General features: G+C 37.1%; 1 protein-coding gene across 1 annotated transcript in view; it reads left to right on the forward strand.

The window, feature by feature from the left end:
• The window catches only part of GRM8 (glutamate metabotropic receptor 8), a gene marked incomplete at both ends in the record, with an annotated part of 360,871 nt that overhangs the window by 308,513 nt on the left and 34,154 nt on the right, over positions 1-18,204 (forward strand). The window contains one exon of the mRNA XM_082011400.1: positions 191-1,126. Coding sequence (XP_081867526.1) covers positions 191-1,126 — 936 coding nt within the window. The remainder of the gene's footprint in view (positions 1-190; positions 1,127-18,204) is intronic.

Genomic DNA, 18,204 nt, shown 5'->3' on the forward strand with positions numbered 1-18,204 from the left:
TGAATGATTTATTGGACACAATCATTTAACACTTTTATAAAGTCAATACAAGGGAAAGAAACAGGTTTCTTATTATGGTAAACTGTATTTGTACTGTCAGCATGTAGTGATTTATGACAAACCTGTGGCCAGGATTAGGATATTATAAATGGGGAAAAATAGAAGGCTCATTAATTTTTTATACCCACAGGTAGAAGACATGCAGTGGGCTAACAGAGAACACACTCATCCAGCATCTGTCTGCAGCTTGCCCTGTAAAGCCGGGGAAAGAAAGAAAACGGTGAAGGGAGTGCCCTGCTGCTGGCACTGCGAGCGCTGTGAGGGGTACCATTACCAGGTGGACGAATTCAACTGTGAACTGTGCCCCATTAATAAGAGACCAAATGCCAACCGTACGGATTGCCAGCTTATCCCTATAATCAAACTGGAGTGGCATTCTCCTTGGGCCATAGTGCCCGTCTTCATAGCTATTCTCGGTATAATTGCCACCACCTTTGTGATTGTGACATTTGTCCGGTACAATGACACACCGATTGTCAGGGCTTCTGGACGGGAGCTCAGTTATGTGCTCTTGACTGGGATTTTTCTCTGTTACTCCATTACTTTTTTAATGATTGCAACTCCTGACACAGTGGTCTGCTCGTTTCGAAGGATCTTTTTAGGACTTGGCATGTGTTTCAGCTATGCTGCCTTGCTTACCAAAACAAACAGGATTCACAGAATATTTGAACAAGGTAAAAAATCTGTCACAGCTCCCAAATTTATTAGTCCAGCTTCCCAGCTGGTGATCACTTTCAGCCTCATATCCATGCAGCTTATTGGAGTCTTCATCTGGTTTGCTATCGATCCACCACATACCATCGTAGACTACGGAGAGCAGAGGACACTTGAACCGGAAAATGCAAGGGGCGTTCTCAAATGTGACATTTCAGATCTTTCTCTCATTTGTTCTCTTGGATACAGTATTCTCTTGATGGTCACATGCACTGTTTATGCTATTAAAACAAGAGGGGTTCCAGAGACCTTCAATGAAGCAAAACCCATTGGATTTACTATGTACACAACCTGCATAATTTGGTTAGCTTTTATTCCAATCTTTTTTGGTACAGCCCAATCAGCAGAGAAGGTAAGTGATTATAAGTTTACAAATCAAATACTATCCTTTTTCTGTTTTCATCTCACAATTCTTATAGCACTACAACATTTTCACTCTTACAAATGAATAATTCTGAAAGATAATTGCAAACAAACTCTCAGAATTCATAGATAATAGAATATATGATTCAAAAGGTAGGTTTCCTACATTTTAACACAAGAAAGTGAATGCGATTGTGGTGTGGCTGGCATAATAATGTTGACATTTTCTCAATATATCCTTAAATGACTGTTTCTTCTAACATTTATTATTACCCTTCAGTGATGCTCTAGCCTGTTACCTGAAGCATTATAAATCTTTGTTATCACCCATGGATCTGATAGAAATGGTTGCATTTCAAAAGTCTAAGAAGATCAACTTACATTTGTCAAAAATAATGAAGAAGAATGCCTGGGCAGAGTGAAAAGAATTACTTTTTTTCCTGGTTGACATATATAGTTTTAAAAAAAAAAAGAATAGGAGTCAATGAAGTGTATGTAAAATCATATGGTGCATAATTCACTAATTATTATCTCAGAGCAAAAAGAAAATATTTTCCTGATCTTTTAATGAGAAATTAAAAGTTACGTGCTTGGATATCTGTTATTCCTCATTCAATTGGCATGGATCTTTCCTGATATCAATCATGGTGAGTGGTACAAAATGTGTCAGACATTTAACTCTCCTTCTCTCAGTTCTAATGGGAGGGCAAAGGTAAATGTCGACCATGTTTTTAATCTGTGACGTTTTAATCGTGTGAGTTTTTAATCTAGCTGATAGTGGTGGAAATGACACGTTAGGTAGGAAAAAGCAATAATACCAGCATCAGTCTTCAAAACTGCAAATCTGCGAGATTTGGAAAATCTTAAAAAGAAATTAAAGTCATCAGTTTTTACATAAACTCTTTCCCCTTTTCTCCTAGCAGGTGTTTTTTATAATGTTTTAAAATATACATTTTAATTTAATTGGAAAAGTCAACACGTATCCACTTATAATTGCACAGAAGTTTGACATGTCTGTGGTTTAGAGGGCACTCTTGCCTGCAGAATTAAAGAACAGGTCAGTATGGCTTGATAAAATACCTGGTAATTCAAGCAAAGGAATTATATGGGGAAGAAAGTTTGGCAGAAAAACATTTTACTCACTAAAAATTGAAGTAAGAAAGCTTACTGAATTGGATCAGGGTTGATTTTCATGGCCTTTTGGATTAAGTCAGGGTGAGTACTAAGGTAATGGCATATCACAGATACAACAAGTAATGATAAAAAAAATCCTGTTTGATATAGGAAAACATCTTTAGATGAATTGTATTTAAATTCTGACTTTTTTGTATATGTAGGCTTAAGTCAGAAAAATACTTTGTTGTATAAATGTGTGGTACTTTTGATTTTAACAGCTTGGGCCAGTCAGTTTTATGGCAAGTATCTATAACAAAAGAAATGTATGAACATCTCTTTTGCATTTCTTTTATGAAACCCAAAACTGAACGCACAAATTATACTCAGTCACACGGCTTCTAACACTAAGTTTCACTTGTTAGTTGCCCTTTTTTCTAAATGATTTGTTATTCTTCAGATAATGACTTTCAGGAGGAAAAAACCAAATTAATATGCTAATACAGTAGTTTTGTGCATCAAATAATTATTTTCACAGTGCTTCTACTTTTTGCGGCAAATAAAAACATGTTTCCACACAGAGTCTTACAGACATCATCATAATAGTTCACGTATTCATACAATTAAATTACTTGTCTGAATAGGACAAATATGTAATATCTTAGTGCACACACATATACATTGTCTGAAAAAACTCAAAGTTGCTAGTAGGTTTCTCAGTTAATGCGTAACACCAAAAGAATAATTTTAAAAACAAACTGATACATTGTAGAATATCTTAGTTGAAATTTGGTATTATGTTCTTTTTCAGGATGAAAGAAATGAAAGAGAAAATAAATGTAAACGGACTTTTGTTAGGTGTTTACTCACTTTGTAGTTTATTTTAGAATCCTGAAATTATTTTTTCTTAAGGCTTGAGTTTCTTCAGAGAGAACACAGCAGTAAGCTGGGGAACTTCAAGTACTTTTTAAAAGTAGTGATTCCTTTTTTGAAATGTTGACAGTAATAAAATTTAACATAGCATTCATTACAAGCCAGGTGTACTTCCAACTAGCATTCTATTGAACTACTAGCTTTAGACACACTTCTGGTTGAATAAAGAGTAGTTAAAACTTTTCCAAAGTGTTTTGAGGAATTTTTATTTTCCTAAACATTACCAGTGTTTACAACAATAGCAGAAGTCATTACACATTTTTTGAAAGAGAGGTTATATGTACTTAATTAAGTATTCCATGAACACAGATTAATTAGAAAGTGTATTGAGATGCTTTTGTTTTTATTTCACTATCAAAATATTTCTACTGATAAACAAAAAAATAGAACCATTAATGCTAAAAACAAGTGTCTAGATCCAAAACACATAGATCGTTATGAAAAGGCTACCTTTACATTTGGTGGCCTTGGGATCAATTCACAAAAGTGTAAATTTGCTAAGAGATTCTGGATAGGACCTAGAGGAGTATAAGCCTGTGCAGTTGTCCATAAATTGAGTGTTGGTGTCCATCAAACTTCAAATATGCATGATGAAGGGCATGTAAATAAGCATAAGTACTTTTCTGCTGACAGGCTGAATCTTGCTGATATGTTCTTGCTGTGAAGCACAGGATGGGAAACTCTTGTCTGTCCACTGTGGAGGATATGCATATGAGGAACTTTGGCTTTCTAGGGGGTTAATACAGCTGAGTTAAATGTCTGAATTTGCATGGTGTGACATATCCATAAGAGAAAACATGGTAACATTAAGGTAACTTGACAAGACTCTGTGGGAACATTTTGATTTACAGTCTTGACATTTGTAACATTTTTATCTGTCCTTTATAACAGATATTGTTTCTACTCATATATATTATCTCAGTTTACGTGTAAGTTTAAAACTAATATAAAATTGACAAAACTACTATATAATATTTAAGAAATTAAAAATAATATCTATCTACGTCCAAATATTAAAAGGTTAAATACCAATCCAAAATAACCTTTATAACCCAAGCTTTGTGGTTTTTATGGAACTCCATGTTTATTATTTGTCATTAATCTCAAGCGGCAAAATATAAAACCCTTGTGCTATTAAGCATGCCATTTTTAGATTGTAATTTTTACAGATGTTCTGCAGAGTACAATAAGAATATTGACTTTAAATCCTGTGTGATTTTTTTTGTGTAATTCATTATTTTGCCCATTCATGATCAAGTGTGTTTTGACAGCTGCTGTTTTACGAAAAGGAAACCCACTACAAATAGTTAAATTATTCCAGTGCATCATTGTACTGAATGAAAAATATATCCCTAAGACATAAACCAACAATTTTCTAACACTTGTGTAAATGTCAGTGAGGTGCTTTAAAGGCAAAGGAGCGAAATTCTGTAAGAAAGCATTTTGTGAATATAGCCTTCATCTTTGTCACACACGTGTACATGGCAAAACACTGGAAGTGCTGGGATCATCTGGAATAGAGACGTCTGAAATGTTGTGATGACTGGAATGCCACAGAAAAAAGACTGAATTTAGCAGAGTGATTAAAGCAGATATTTGATGAACCTCTGGTTAAAATTAAGTCACAATAGCAGACTGCACAAACACCAGCTGAGGGTAGATGGCTGTCTAAAGTACATCCTTATTTGATAAACTGAAGTTTTTTTAATTTCCTTCCCTTTACCAGTTTTGAATCTGGTAAATTCATCCAGGTGGATGAATCATGTTAATTCACAGATAATAAAGACATAATTTATTATATTAACCTGGAAATACTCTGTATTGAATGAGAAAAGGAGTATTTGTTTCCCACACTGTGAAAGATGTTGTGTTTTCTGCTAAGGAAAGAGGACCATAGAAAATGCTGAATGATTTCTTCCTTCTTCTCCCACCAGAAGCAATTGCAAGGTGTAATCTAACAAGGCAGATAAATTTTAATATATTTCCAATTATTCTGACAAGTTTGATCTCTCTTTTCATAACTGCAATAGAGGCAAAATACGTTTTAATATATGGTAGAAAATTTCCCATAAGTTATTATCCTTATGATCTTACTATTCCAGATGTTTTCATCTTGGATTTACTCATCATATGGATCTTATGCTTGCTTATATCCTGCTGTTTGTTACTAACATTAAAAGAAGCTAGAAACAATTCTAAGAGCATCCCAATATTAACTTGACTTATGAACCACTACTGTAGTTGTCAAGAGGGAGATATTCACTTCTCGGTGGGAGGGAGAGATAGTTCCATCAGTCTAGTAAGATACGTCCTTTAGCTTAAAAAAACCAACTACTAATGACAATTCAGGTAGAGACCCCTTACATTTCTACAAAGTTTATACAAATCATCTTTTTTTATGTGAAGTTATGTTATGAATTCTTGACTATATATATTCCTGTGACTGTAAGAAAACAAAGCATCTTAATGATGCCTCAGACTGTGTTAATGAAGTAGACTGCACTGAGCTTTTTCTTCTCCTCAAAGCATTCTCTTTTAATCCTGATCATGTTCAGAGATCTAGCTCTACAGGTAGTCCATGCAGTACACATCACAGGAAAAAGTCCAGAAAGACAACTTATCATGTTAGTATTTTTTTCCTCTATTGTATGAATAATGTTTGGCTTGATTAAGCTAGAATCTTTAGTGCCAACACTGTGCATAGCATGAGGATTAATCTGACAGATATTTGGAACAGTCTCTAATTTTCATTATTATGGGCTCCAAAGTTAGAAGACTGCTGAAGTGATACTTTCCACATTCATCAGTTTATCATTGTTGAAAATTCAATTTCTATGCTATTGCTGATTTTTTCAGAATGTTTAGACTATGGGAGAACCTGCAGGATTATAGCAACATTATAAGTACTTGAATTTTTGCATGTTTTGGAAAATAGAAAATTAGATAAAATTCACCAGGTTGTCTGATAGAAATGTCCCTCCCTCTCACTGGAAATTGTATGTTAAGAAAAGAGAAGTTTTTGTTAATGTTTTTTCATTTAATTTTTCTCCAAACATAAATATTTCATGAGCTAAATTATTTCTGAATTTGATAATTTCCTAGGATTTGTGACCTAATCTTTAACACAAACTAGGACTTTGTTGTTCTGTTGTAGAAGCAGAGTGGGAAAAAAAAACACGAACAAGAGTACGACTGAATTGTAATTTATTGCCCAATCTTCTCTACTCCGTTTCCCTCTGCGAGGGAAGTTCCTTGTTCCTTGCCTAGCCCTGCGACAGCTTGTTTGCCTCCAGCTGGTGAAGACGCTCAATGCACTGCATGGATGTTGCTGAGGCCGCATTATTGGCTGAATAAATAATGTTTGCAGCAGCCCCACAAATCTGTTCTTCTCTTCCCGGCCTTCCATGAGCTGGTGCAACAGGACAAAGGAATGGTCATAGTTCTCCAGTGTGGCTGCATAAAGGGCAAAACGTGTCCCTAATGGGAAACCAGTTAAATATAGAGATCCTCTTTTCTTTCAAAAGCCACTTTGTGGGAAACCATTCCAAAAGATGTTTCTGAGGAAAAGCTCCCCTGTTCTCGCTAGAATCATAAGTGAAAATTATGAAAAAAATTTATTAGTTAATAAATGAGACAAAAATGATGGATTGGGTCATTTAAAATATTGTGGACATTTAGAAAGCTTTTTTTCAGTTTCAACCTTTTCTCTCTTTCTTAGATTAGATTGAATTTTGGAAGCAGAGCAGTTTTGATAATGAAAGAGGGTAATTTCACAACTTTTAAACTGTTCCCACTTTCTTAAACTGAAGAATACCAGAACTGACTGTTAACTGTACAGCCAGATTTGCATTTAAAAAAACATTTATCAAAAAGTTTCTGACCAACTTTCGGGCCAGGTACTGACTTTCTTAGGAATTAAATTATACTATAGCATAATTATCTAAACTGCATTAGATTAACTAAGAAATCAGAAGGGATTACTATAGTCAACTGAGTCAGTTTCTTGTGCAAAAAGATACTTTGAGCTCTGTTCTCTGAGATGCTGTTCAGGTTCTTTTCGATAATTTAAGACTGTAGCATACTTTGTGGGTTAGTCATCTGCTCCCTTGTTTAGCTGCTTTGCTCCAGAAGTGGATGATAGAGGAAAGAGAAGCAAGGCTCCCAAGTTCTTTCAAGTTGTTTTGAGGTGAAATGCATCTGCAAAGGTTTGCTGAAACCCCTTTGGACTGAAAGGAAAAGGTCCCTCTGCTTCTGCCTGCTCACGACATGTAGGTGTTACCTGGCAGCTTAAAGTGCATAAAAGCTAAGGTGAAGATTTCTTTCAGACTGTGCTACCCACTCAATGAAATCTTGTGGAGGGCTGAATGTAGCTACTTTTTAAAATTTTAACCCCTGTTTAGATTTTTTTTTTCAGCATAGTGTGTACCTGAATTTCAGCAAGTATACTTCTTGCTTCATGAAGGACTTTGTACAAAGCTAGTGCATATGTAATTTTAAAGACTCAACTTTATTGTTTTAAGATATGCCTACAGTCTTTAGGTTGTAATTTCATTTCTCTGTTTCCTTTTATATTAATTAAGCCACTATCACTTTAAGTATGTGCACTGAGCACTGATTTTAATTATAAGTTTATTAGGAGATATCAAGAAGAGAGAAAATGCCAGCTTCTCTAAGAAAGAAGTGGATTATTGAATAAAATATAAAGCCATTTTTTTCAGTTCAGTGAGATGCTCATGTGTGCACCTGAAGGTTGAATACCCTGTTCTTTTCTGCATGACTGCATGTCTGTTCCAGTACGAGCATTGAGCTGGCATACCTAGTGCGTACACTGAAGAGATGTGCACCTGTCACATAATGGAAAACACCAGCGTTTTCTTTGTCTGATGTGTTTGCTTCTGGCCCCGCGATGAATGATAGCTTCTTTCCCAAAGACAGGAAAGAGCTGCCATAAAAATTAAATTTGCCTGTGATCTGCTTCCTACCCCATCCTGGAGAATGTCAGAGAGCTGGTAACAGGTATATGAAGAAGGAATATGTGCTAAGGAAGTTTAAATAGACCTTTTTGGCTACTTGCTGGCTTCTGTGACAAGTAACTAATTCTAACTGAGAAGCAGAAACAATTTTGTGAAGCACAGCTAGCTAAATGACTCTGCCATCTTCATCTACTTTAGAAAAAAGATAATTGGTAATCAGAGAGGGCAGTTTGTGAAAGACCACAAATGTTTCAGAGGTAATCTGGAAAGAAATTTATGCCTTATCGACTGTATTTCTAGAAATCAGATTCACTCCACAAAACTGTTGATCTTTTGGCTCTGATTTGTTCAGTGCCAAAAAATCTAGTTGTCGCCGACAAGTGCAGTTAAAGAGAAATCCCTCCAGTTTTATTAGATGATCTTTGCAGAGTAAGAAAGAGATTGCTCTTTGGTATTAAGTTGTTATAAACTTTCACAGTTGTGTTTCATCTATAAGTGTAACTGTGAGATGGGCTCCTCCATGTCATTATTATGCACAGGACAGCATCCAATCTGACTGATGGTTTTGCATAAAAAGAAAAAGTAGATAATACATCTTACAGTTTAATCATGCTCTCAACTGCTTCATGCGCTGATGGTCAAGCACCAACTACTAGTGCCCAGCCACACTGCATCTGAAGAAGGCCACAAACAGGTTAATAGTTCATTAAAAGCAAGCATATTTCTTTTGACCGGTTGCAAGCCTCTCTCTATGCAACAAGAATGGATTTGTGGATTCAAGGAATACACATAAAATGTTGCACCACAGGATCTTATAAAAAAAATGGATTGAGCCAAGTGCAGCTCCTGCATCTTGGCTTGTATTCAATATAGTCCATTATTCTGCATTCAAAATGAGGGGATATGTAGCAATTTTTGGACTTGGATGCCTAAGAAAAAGCTCATCCTCACAGAAGTTATGTGCCTACAAACTCATTCAGGTTTCCATTTCAGACTGAAGTCTGGTCTTAGACAGATCCCAGAGCAGGCTGATGTGTTACTGACCAGTGAATCTTTCAGTGAGTAGCACCAGTGCTGCCCTGTGGCCTGGCAGCACCCTGTTCCTTTCAGCCATCGCTTCAAAACAATGAGGTGACTTGCACTTGATATAAATTACATAAAAATAAAATTTTATTAAATATAAATAAAAACCTATAAATCCTTAGGTTGCTGGGGATTGGAAGGGGTGGTTTAATTTGGATAAAGCAAAACTAGGGATAACATAAACTGGATAGGAAATATCTTTAAGCAAATTCATCACTCACTGAAAAATAGAATTGAATATGTTTGTAAGTATACAGGAAGAGGGATTTTTTTTTTCAGTTAGGAATGATATGATAAACCCACATACTGGGAAAAATATATCTATGGGTAATGGAAAGTTAATTGCAACTATCTTGTACACTTTTATTAAGAAAAACAGAAAATCTTTAATAGAACACTCTTTAGAAATTGGGTTGGAACTCTTTCTGTGATGGCCTTGTGAGACTTCTTGTACTTGTTAGCTCCTGCCAAGTTGGAAGCAGTACAAAAATAGCCTTTGTTGTAGCTTTAACAGTGCTTTCACCTTACTGAAAACAGGTGAACACATGTATGAAAGACAGAAGAAACAAATTAAAAAGGCTTTTATCTTAGCTCTGAGTAGATATTCAGCGTCTAATTTTTCTTACCTCTTACTACAATAATTCCAATTTTGCATAGGTTTCATAACACCATCAAGATTTTGATCTTACAAATATAACAAAATGCTGTGGACTGGTAATTTGCCATGCATAGGCTGAGCCCTGATAATAACACATGTACAAGCTCATCACATACCACATCTGGGATTTGACTCATGATCCGCACCTAATCAATGCCACATTAACCTATATTTCCTTTAGAATAGTAACATTTTCAAGGACAATTATGGTGACTCAATGTCAATGTTAGTTATGTTAAGCACAGTAGTTGATGTGTGTTTCAGCCCCTTGTGACCATTCTGTTTAAGAATTTTCATCATTTGTGTAGTTGAGAATATGCCAATAAGTTGGACATCCAATAAAATACCAGATCCAGACCAAAAATTTAATTAGATATAAAGCCAGTGAAATTTGTAACACAATGGATAAATACAATTAAAGTCTAAAATTTCATGTAGGGGATAGTGAACGTTAAATTCATATCTCATAAAGATGGAAATACCAGGAACCAGAAAATGATGGAAGTCTGATTTCACACAGACTAGTGAGCTTTATGCTTACTCTTAAAAAATAAAACTAATAGGAATAAATCTTTAATTAGATTGTTAACACTAAATATGCATGTAAGTTAGTGTGTACAAATATTTAATTTTACATAACTGTAAGCTCTTTCTTTCAAGAAACCAGAATAATTAGATTAGAAGGCCCAGCAAAAGCAATAATTTCAATACATATATGACCACCTTCTGCAAAAAAAAGTCTTTAATTGGTCTTATACATCTATTTTTTGAAAACCTATTTTTCTTTCAGTTTATACTGAAGCTTCTTAACAAAAGATAAAATGACAATTGAGAGAATCATATAAACTAAGCCAAGAGGGTCAGAATTTAACAGTAGCAGAATGTTAACTTCTTTCCTAGTAATCCAGATAAAAATGGATTAATTATGAAATATCTTCTTAACTTTACACATGGTTTTTCAGTATGTACATACAGTTTGAGTTTTTCTCTACCTAAAATGGTGTTTTCCAGACTTGAGAGTAATGTAGTAATCTGTTAGTTTACCAGAAACACGACTCTAGTAGAACGGTTTTCATGGTGATTATCAAGGTCATGTTTACTTGATACTGTGAAATGTATGGATAGGATTAAAGTGATGTTATCAGGCTCATTGATAGAACTGATAACAGCACTTGCATAAATCTGTTTTTTATATAAAACTTCCTCCTCTCTACTACAGTACAATAATAATAGCTGAACAATGAAGGGAAGAAAGGCACAGGACTTGATTGTCCTTTTTTAAATTCCACTGAACTCAGATGGAATAACAGCAGGTATTCACAGGTATTGTGAATGCCATTCAAACAGGTACTGCACAACATTTCCCAATTACAGAACAGTAAGGTCAGAAGGAGATTAGGAGAGAAGCAGGAAACTGCTTAAAAGACAGTGTTCAATAGCAAATATAGGAAAAGATTTTTAGCTCTGAAGCTGAGGAACATATGACATTTTGCAAGTGTCTTTTCTAGTAAGCTAGCACTTGTAATTGAGTGAGGTATAGCAGAAGAGCTCACAGCAGGCAAAGCATCTATCTCCTAATCTAGTCATCAAAAAGACACAGGCAAACTGATGTGGCATGATACAGAAATTGGTCCCAAAGCCCAAAACTGCATTTCAAACAGTCTCTGTAAGGGAATTGTTTGCACCATATGTTTTCCTTAAGAGCTGATCTACTGAAATGGTGCTTTAGAAGAAGTCCTACACATACAATGCAAATTATGGTACAGCCTGAAGCAGCTTCCTCCAGAACACATTGCCTTCTATCCCTTTGAGCCATCACACTGCATAAAATTTTATTGACCTACAAAGATCACATATCTCCATCAAGGCTTCCAGATTTCCAAGTTGGAAATTTCTCTGCTATTCCCTCCACACTATTTGCCTTGTCAATGAGGCTTGTAATTTCTTTGTTTCCAACCATCACCAAAGCCATAACTTTTGTCCTTATCAACCTTCATTTTTTGCTGTTTATATCTTCCTCTCTTTTTTCTTTGTTTACTTAATAATTTGTCCAAAATTGAACAGTCATTCCAGCCAGTGCCATTTTTCTTCCATGATATCCAAAATCTTAGTTCTTTTCTGTGTGACTTACTACTTAGCTCTGCACTTATCCCTGTGTCTCTTCCTCCTCTCCCATGCTGACATCGATGTTGGTTTTTTGTTACTGTTGTTACTTTCACTCTTAAATTTAGTGAAATTTTGTTCTGACTTCTGTATATCATCCCTCCCTCCCTCCCTCCCTCCCTCCCTCCCTCCCTTCCTTCCTTCCTTCCTTCCTTCCTTCCTTCCTTCCTTAATTCCTCCCTCCCTCCCTCCCTCCCTCCCTCCCTTCCTCCCTCCCTTCCTCCTCCCTTCCTCTACATCCAGCATTCTCAAATCTATCCAAGTTTCAGTTCCTTCGTTTGCTTCATTTCTGAAAGGTTCAGGTAAAACCACAATTCAGTTCAAGTGAGTGGGACTTTTGCCAATGATGTCAAGAAGCCTTTGACGTAACTGTCCCAACTGCTGTTAACTCTTCCTTTAATCCTTCTTCGGTATGCATCCCCTCTATTTTCCAAACTGCTAGAAGCTTTTCTAAAGGAACCTGTGTAAGTTAGAATTTTGCACATCTGTGTTACACAAGAATATAACTGGGAAATTTGACACTGTATTTTTCATTGTTTATCTAAAATAAAAGTCATATATGACTTGGCTTTATCTTGAGCTGACTATCCTGTGCTTTTGTGTCATTTTAATAAACTGCCCTATGTGTGTTTGAATTCTCCTGCACACCAGGAGAATGGTATAAAAATACACTGGTTTTCTAAACACTTAAACTAGGAAAAATTCTAAATACATTATGTCCTTAAACAGTGTCATACATTGTGTTGTGTTAAGAGGCAGAGCAATTTGGCAGAAACTAAACCCCCTTGCGTTCCAGTCAATCCTCAGATATCAGAGGGACTGGAGGCAGCTGAGCTTAGGTTCTGAGTGATGCCCAAAGTCAGTGTTAGCAGTCCGGTTGTGCCCAACCCCTTTTGTTGGATTCTCATGGGTCATGCTCTACTAACATCACGCGACCTGCTCAGCCGGACACCTCCTGAACTCACACGGCCGCACTCAGAGGTACGGTCGTGTTCAGGGACGACACACACAGCTGAGTCAATCAATAGTGTGATTTATTGAAGCAACAGATGCACAAGTTCTTTGGATTGCTGGTGATAAATTCACTGCCTACAAAGCATGTGCAATTAATTACAGTCAGGTTACGCATGCGTGGGGTGATGAAACAACTCTATAGAGATTCCTAAAGTTCCCTGGGATCCACTTGGAATAGCCGAGTGTTTGAATCTTACCCAAAGGTGTCCCAGTGCGGGGGAAGAGAGGGTCAGCCCATCGGCGGATCCTAGAAGTCAGGAGTGATAGTGTCTTCCCTGACATCCAGCTCTTTTCAAACTATTTTATAGTGTTTTACTTTGCTGGTGGAGCTTGAATGACTCTAGTCATACGTACCTTTATCAGGATTGGTTCAAAATTCTCTCTCTTTGCGTTTAAAGGTACAGACTAGGAAAAATTCAGTGCACACGCTCATTGAGGGGTGGTCACACCTTGGGAAGTGGGTAACTTTTGAGAGGGATGTGCGTTTTAGTATCATAATGATATTACAATAAGCAAAGTTCACTCCAAGTACAGCATTTCATCAAAGTTGACAGGTCACTGACCAAGGGCATCGCATGTGCAGCTTATTGATGTACACACTGTGTACCTTTAAATTCCCTTGTTCACAGAGCGTGGCCGTGACATCTCCACTCCGCTCCACCCTCCATGCAATTTCTCCCAGAGTCAGCACACCAAGTTCCCCTGATGTTGCCAACATCTAGGGTTGCCTAGGCAATTGCCATGGTACAAACTCATTGTACATTAACTACGTTCCACCCTGTCTCAATGCTGTTCTTAGAGGGTAAATTTCTAAATTGCCCCTCAGCGGTTATTCCACACATTGCATTACGGCTGCACTGAAAGTTTGTAAAGGCAAAGGAGGCATAGATGTAGGAAAGAGAAATATGTGGTGTGCTACCTCCTGTCTCCTAGGCAGGGGTGTAACAAGCAGATCTGCTTGGCTGGCTGTTCCCTTTTTTGGCCTTTCTCTTTGTACCCATGTAGCTCTGTCTGGTACTCGCGAGGGTTTCATGCTAGGCTGTGGGCTAGAGGGAAGCACTCTCAGCTGGCATTGCTCCAAGCTGCACTTCCTTTGAGAAGGTGGTTCAGAACCAGACATTTTAATATCACAGCCAGGCATTTTAGTATTTGACTATATCCATTTTCTCCAGGTCACCAGGATATACAAGGAAATGGCAAAACTGCACTTGAACAGGCTTCTTCTGTATGACATAAGTTAATGTGGTTTCTACACCTGTCTGCTGGAAAAAGTTCTTTGTATTTCAAAACACTGACAGTAGGCTGAATATCTGCTCTGGATAGATTGTTTTTTTTAATTGCATCAAAGAGATTTAAAAGTGCTGTTGGTTTCATCTTACAGAATGTACTATTACCCTGCAGAACACTGTTTGACTATAAGCCTAATTAACAATTTCTGTCTCCTATACATGACTGAAATAAAAGCTTTTGTAAAATTATGCTAGACTTTTTATCTACAGAATGAGAAGGATTAAGCCTGATTTTAACTGTGTCATCCGAATACTAACACAAGCATTCTGGGCCTCTTTGCCCATGGATGAACACACATATTCCTCTTAATGTTGTTGTGCTTGCACTCCTATGGTTGCAAAATGAAACAATGGGCACCTCTCCAACACGTGTAATGCCTCAGAGTCAATGCCAAGACCTACTTTTACCGCAGTTCGCACTACCATGCTGTTTAAAATGACAGAATATAAGCAAGTAACTTAGATCTAACCTGTCAGGATAGTCAGCAATGATGTGTTTCAGATCACCAGTGTGCTTATTTCCTCTGTGATGTTTTTCTTTTTCATTCTAGCTCTGGTAAACAACACTCTTCTCCTCCTACAAAGCCATCCACTTGGGTGAAGGATATTTCAGAGACGCCCCAAACTCTATGCCTTATTGACTGCTTGTTGAAATAACTTTTTCAATATATTCACAATTCATATCTCTCTTTTTTTTTCCTTAACCAAGGCCTCTTTCACTTATTTTCAAGAATCTCTCTTTCTTTAAGAGGCTTAAGTGTACATGTTTTCTTGTTCAGATGATGACTGCATTTTGCTCACATTCTAATTAAAGTGTGTGAGTAATATCTGTGTTAAAAAATAAGGAGAAAAAGGAAAGAAAACCTTCTGTTGCTTCCTAAAAACTTAAAGTACCTAGATTTGTTGAAGAATGTTAAGGGAACTAATGTACATGTAATTTTCAAAGATGGATCTTGTCCTGTTTCTTCACTTACACAAGTCACTCTCTGTTGCAGTCTATTAAAATTCCATTTGTCTGCAGTTTGAGAGATGATGTCTGCTTATTTCAGGTGAATAAATAGCTATCTACTAGGAAATGTAGGTATTTCACAGATACAGAACAAATGACGAGGATATGTATTAACAGAGTGTGGGTTGGCTGTGTTTAGGGAGCAGGCTGGAGAGAAGTCTAAGAAAAGGAGCTGGTGGTTTGGAAAAGCTAGAATTCTAAAATTTGAATATACCAAATATATTCTGCTGTAAATCCAGCCACGTAGCACTTGATTTCCCAATCCTGACAATTTTGTATCTAGTAGATATATACAGTTCATGTAAAGTCCAGCCCCTTAATGCTGTGTTCATCTTTTGACTCAATATGCAAAAAAGATATCCTTCCTTGCCTTTTTACATGTATTCAAATGTCCTCTGAGATTACCAAAGAATTTGGAGAAGAAACAAAGCATCCAGTAGCTGTTCTGGAAAGATTATGGAGGCAGCAAGTTTCTGTTTTCACCGAACAATCTTCCTGGATTTTTATCTTGTGTAATGACAATGAGTGACTACCTAAAGATCATCATGAGAGGTCTTCCAGGACTGTGCACAGGGATAAAGTTTTAGTAATGGCTTACCTTTTTATTTCTGTGTTCTGCTTTGAGTATGCAGATGAGGAGAAACTAGCTGTCAGTAGATGGAAAATTACATATGGCAGTATTGAATAAAATCTCAGCAAATGATGTTTGGGTCACTTACAATGTTGATTAAGGTAGGTAGGGCATCTGGTGGAATCATTGTCCCGAAAATTTACCATTTTGACAGATTTTCACATGATCACTGTACAGAAAACTTTGCTGTTTTGTACATAGATCCTGATTATTTTTCACAGCATGAGATAGTGCCATGTCAGTGGTCTTCACCTATGTTCCCAGTATTCCTACAAGTCCAGGTCTGAAGCTCTATTTTCAAATTTCAGTTTAATTTAAAGATTTCTGTGAGGATTTAAGGTATGTTAAGTCACTTTCTTGAGTTTAAGAGTGGGTTAATCCATGCATTTGAAGAGATACTTGCATACCAAAGGCATGCAGGGGAGTTATATAGGAAATATTACTTATAGCTACATTTGATTCTATGATTGGGAATCAGCTGTTACTACACCATTATCAGGAGTGCTGTACATCAAGAGCTAGAATAGGATAGGATAGGATAGGATAGGATAGGATAGGATAGAATAGAATAGAATGGAATGGAATGGAATGGAATGGAATGGAATAGAATAGAATAGAATAGAATAGAATAGAATAGAATAGAATAGAATAGAATAGAATAGAATAGAATAGAATATTTCAGTTGGAAGGAACCTACAATGATCATTTAGCCCAATTGCCTGAGCATTTCAGGGCCAAATTCAAACACACAATTCTGGAGATTCAACAAGATATTGTAACTGTTTTGGTACCATGAAGTCCAATGGAACAGGTCAGCACATCAAGTAAAAAAATTTAATTCATTAGTAAGAAGTGTGGAGTTCCTTTTAGTTATGTACTATTTCATATCACACAGGACTTTTCAAAGGAGGCAAAGAGCCACAGTTATTGTACTGGTTTATTTGATGAAGCCATATCAGATACTTTGTCTGATTTTTCTATTTCTGTTTTCAGTTAATTTTTATAGTAAATGAATTTCCATTTTCCTCAGAATAAACTCTATGCAAGTTGAAAAAGATGCTGTCGTGGTTTAGCCCCAGCTGGCAACTAAGGGCCACGCAGCCACTTGCTTGCTCTCCCCTCCCCCAGTGGGACAGGGGAGAGAATTGGGAAAAATCTCGTGGGTTGAGATAAAAACAGTTTAATAGGACAGCAAGAGAGAAGGAAACAACAATGATAACAACAATAATAATACCAACAAAGGAATGTACAAGAACAAGTGAGGCCCAATACAGCAATTGCTCACCACCCGGCAATCGATAGCCCATCCCCAAGCAGTGATTCCTGCCGCCCGGCCAACTCCAGTTTATGTACTGGGCATGACGTCGTATGGTAGGGAATATCCCTCCGGCCAGCCTGGGTCAGCTGTCCTGGCTGTGTCCCCTCCCAGCTCCCCGTGCACCCCCAGCCTGCTCGCTGGCAGCCCAGCACGAGAAGCTGGACTGTCCTTGACTGCTCAGCAACAACTCAAAACATCAGCACATTATCAACAGTTTCTCATTCCAAATCCAAAACACAGCCTCACACTGGCTTCTGTGAAGAAAACCAGCTCTATCCTGGCTAAAACCAGGACAGTATCCACCCCTTATTCCATACCATTTACGTCATGCTCAGGTCCTGTACTTTTCAATACATTCCAATTATTCATTATTACTCTTCCTGTCTTTTAATATATACACACAGATATCACTTTCTTAGTCTATGGACCATCACTTCAAAAAATATCTGTGGAGCTCATTTGGTCCATGATTCTGGACTTCATCCATCATAGCAGTCTCTCAGGGCAGGGGAGATGGTATGTAGTGTTGGATTGTTATCTGGCACGGTCCATGTCCATGATCTGCAGGTTGAAGATGTCGGTCTCGAGGGAATTGTTGGGCGCAAGCTGCTGAAGCCAGTTCTGGTTCCATCACCGCTGCACGTTGCTCGGTTTCAGTGAAGCTCATTCCTCATCAGTTTGGGAGATTCTGATTGTAAACCGTTGATATGGTAGATAGCAACCATAGTAGTAATGTCATACTGTATTGTGTAACAATTAACATAATGCAATTCAAATCATTGACTATTTTCACCCAAAATCAAATCTGCTTGAGGTACACATCAGACTTCCCCATCCTTCCGTGTTACCCACCAAGTGCACCCGGGTCCCTGGGCAAAGACAA

The sequence above is a fragment of the Phaethon aethereus genome (genome assembly GCF_964289735.1).
Source record: "Phaethon aethereus genome assembly, chromosome: 1".
NCBI lineage: Eukaryota > Metazoa > Chordata > Aves > Phaethontiformes > Phaethontidae > Phaethon > Phaethon aethereus.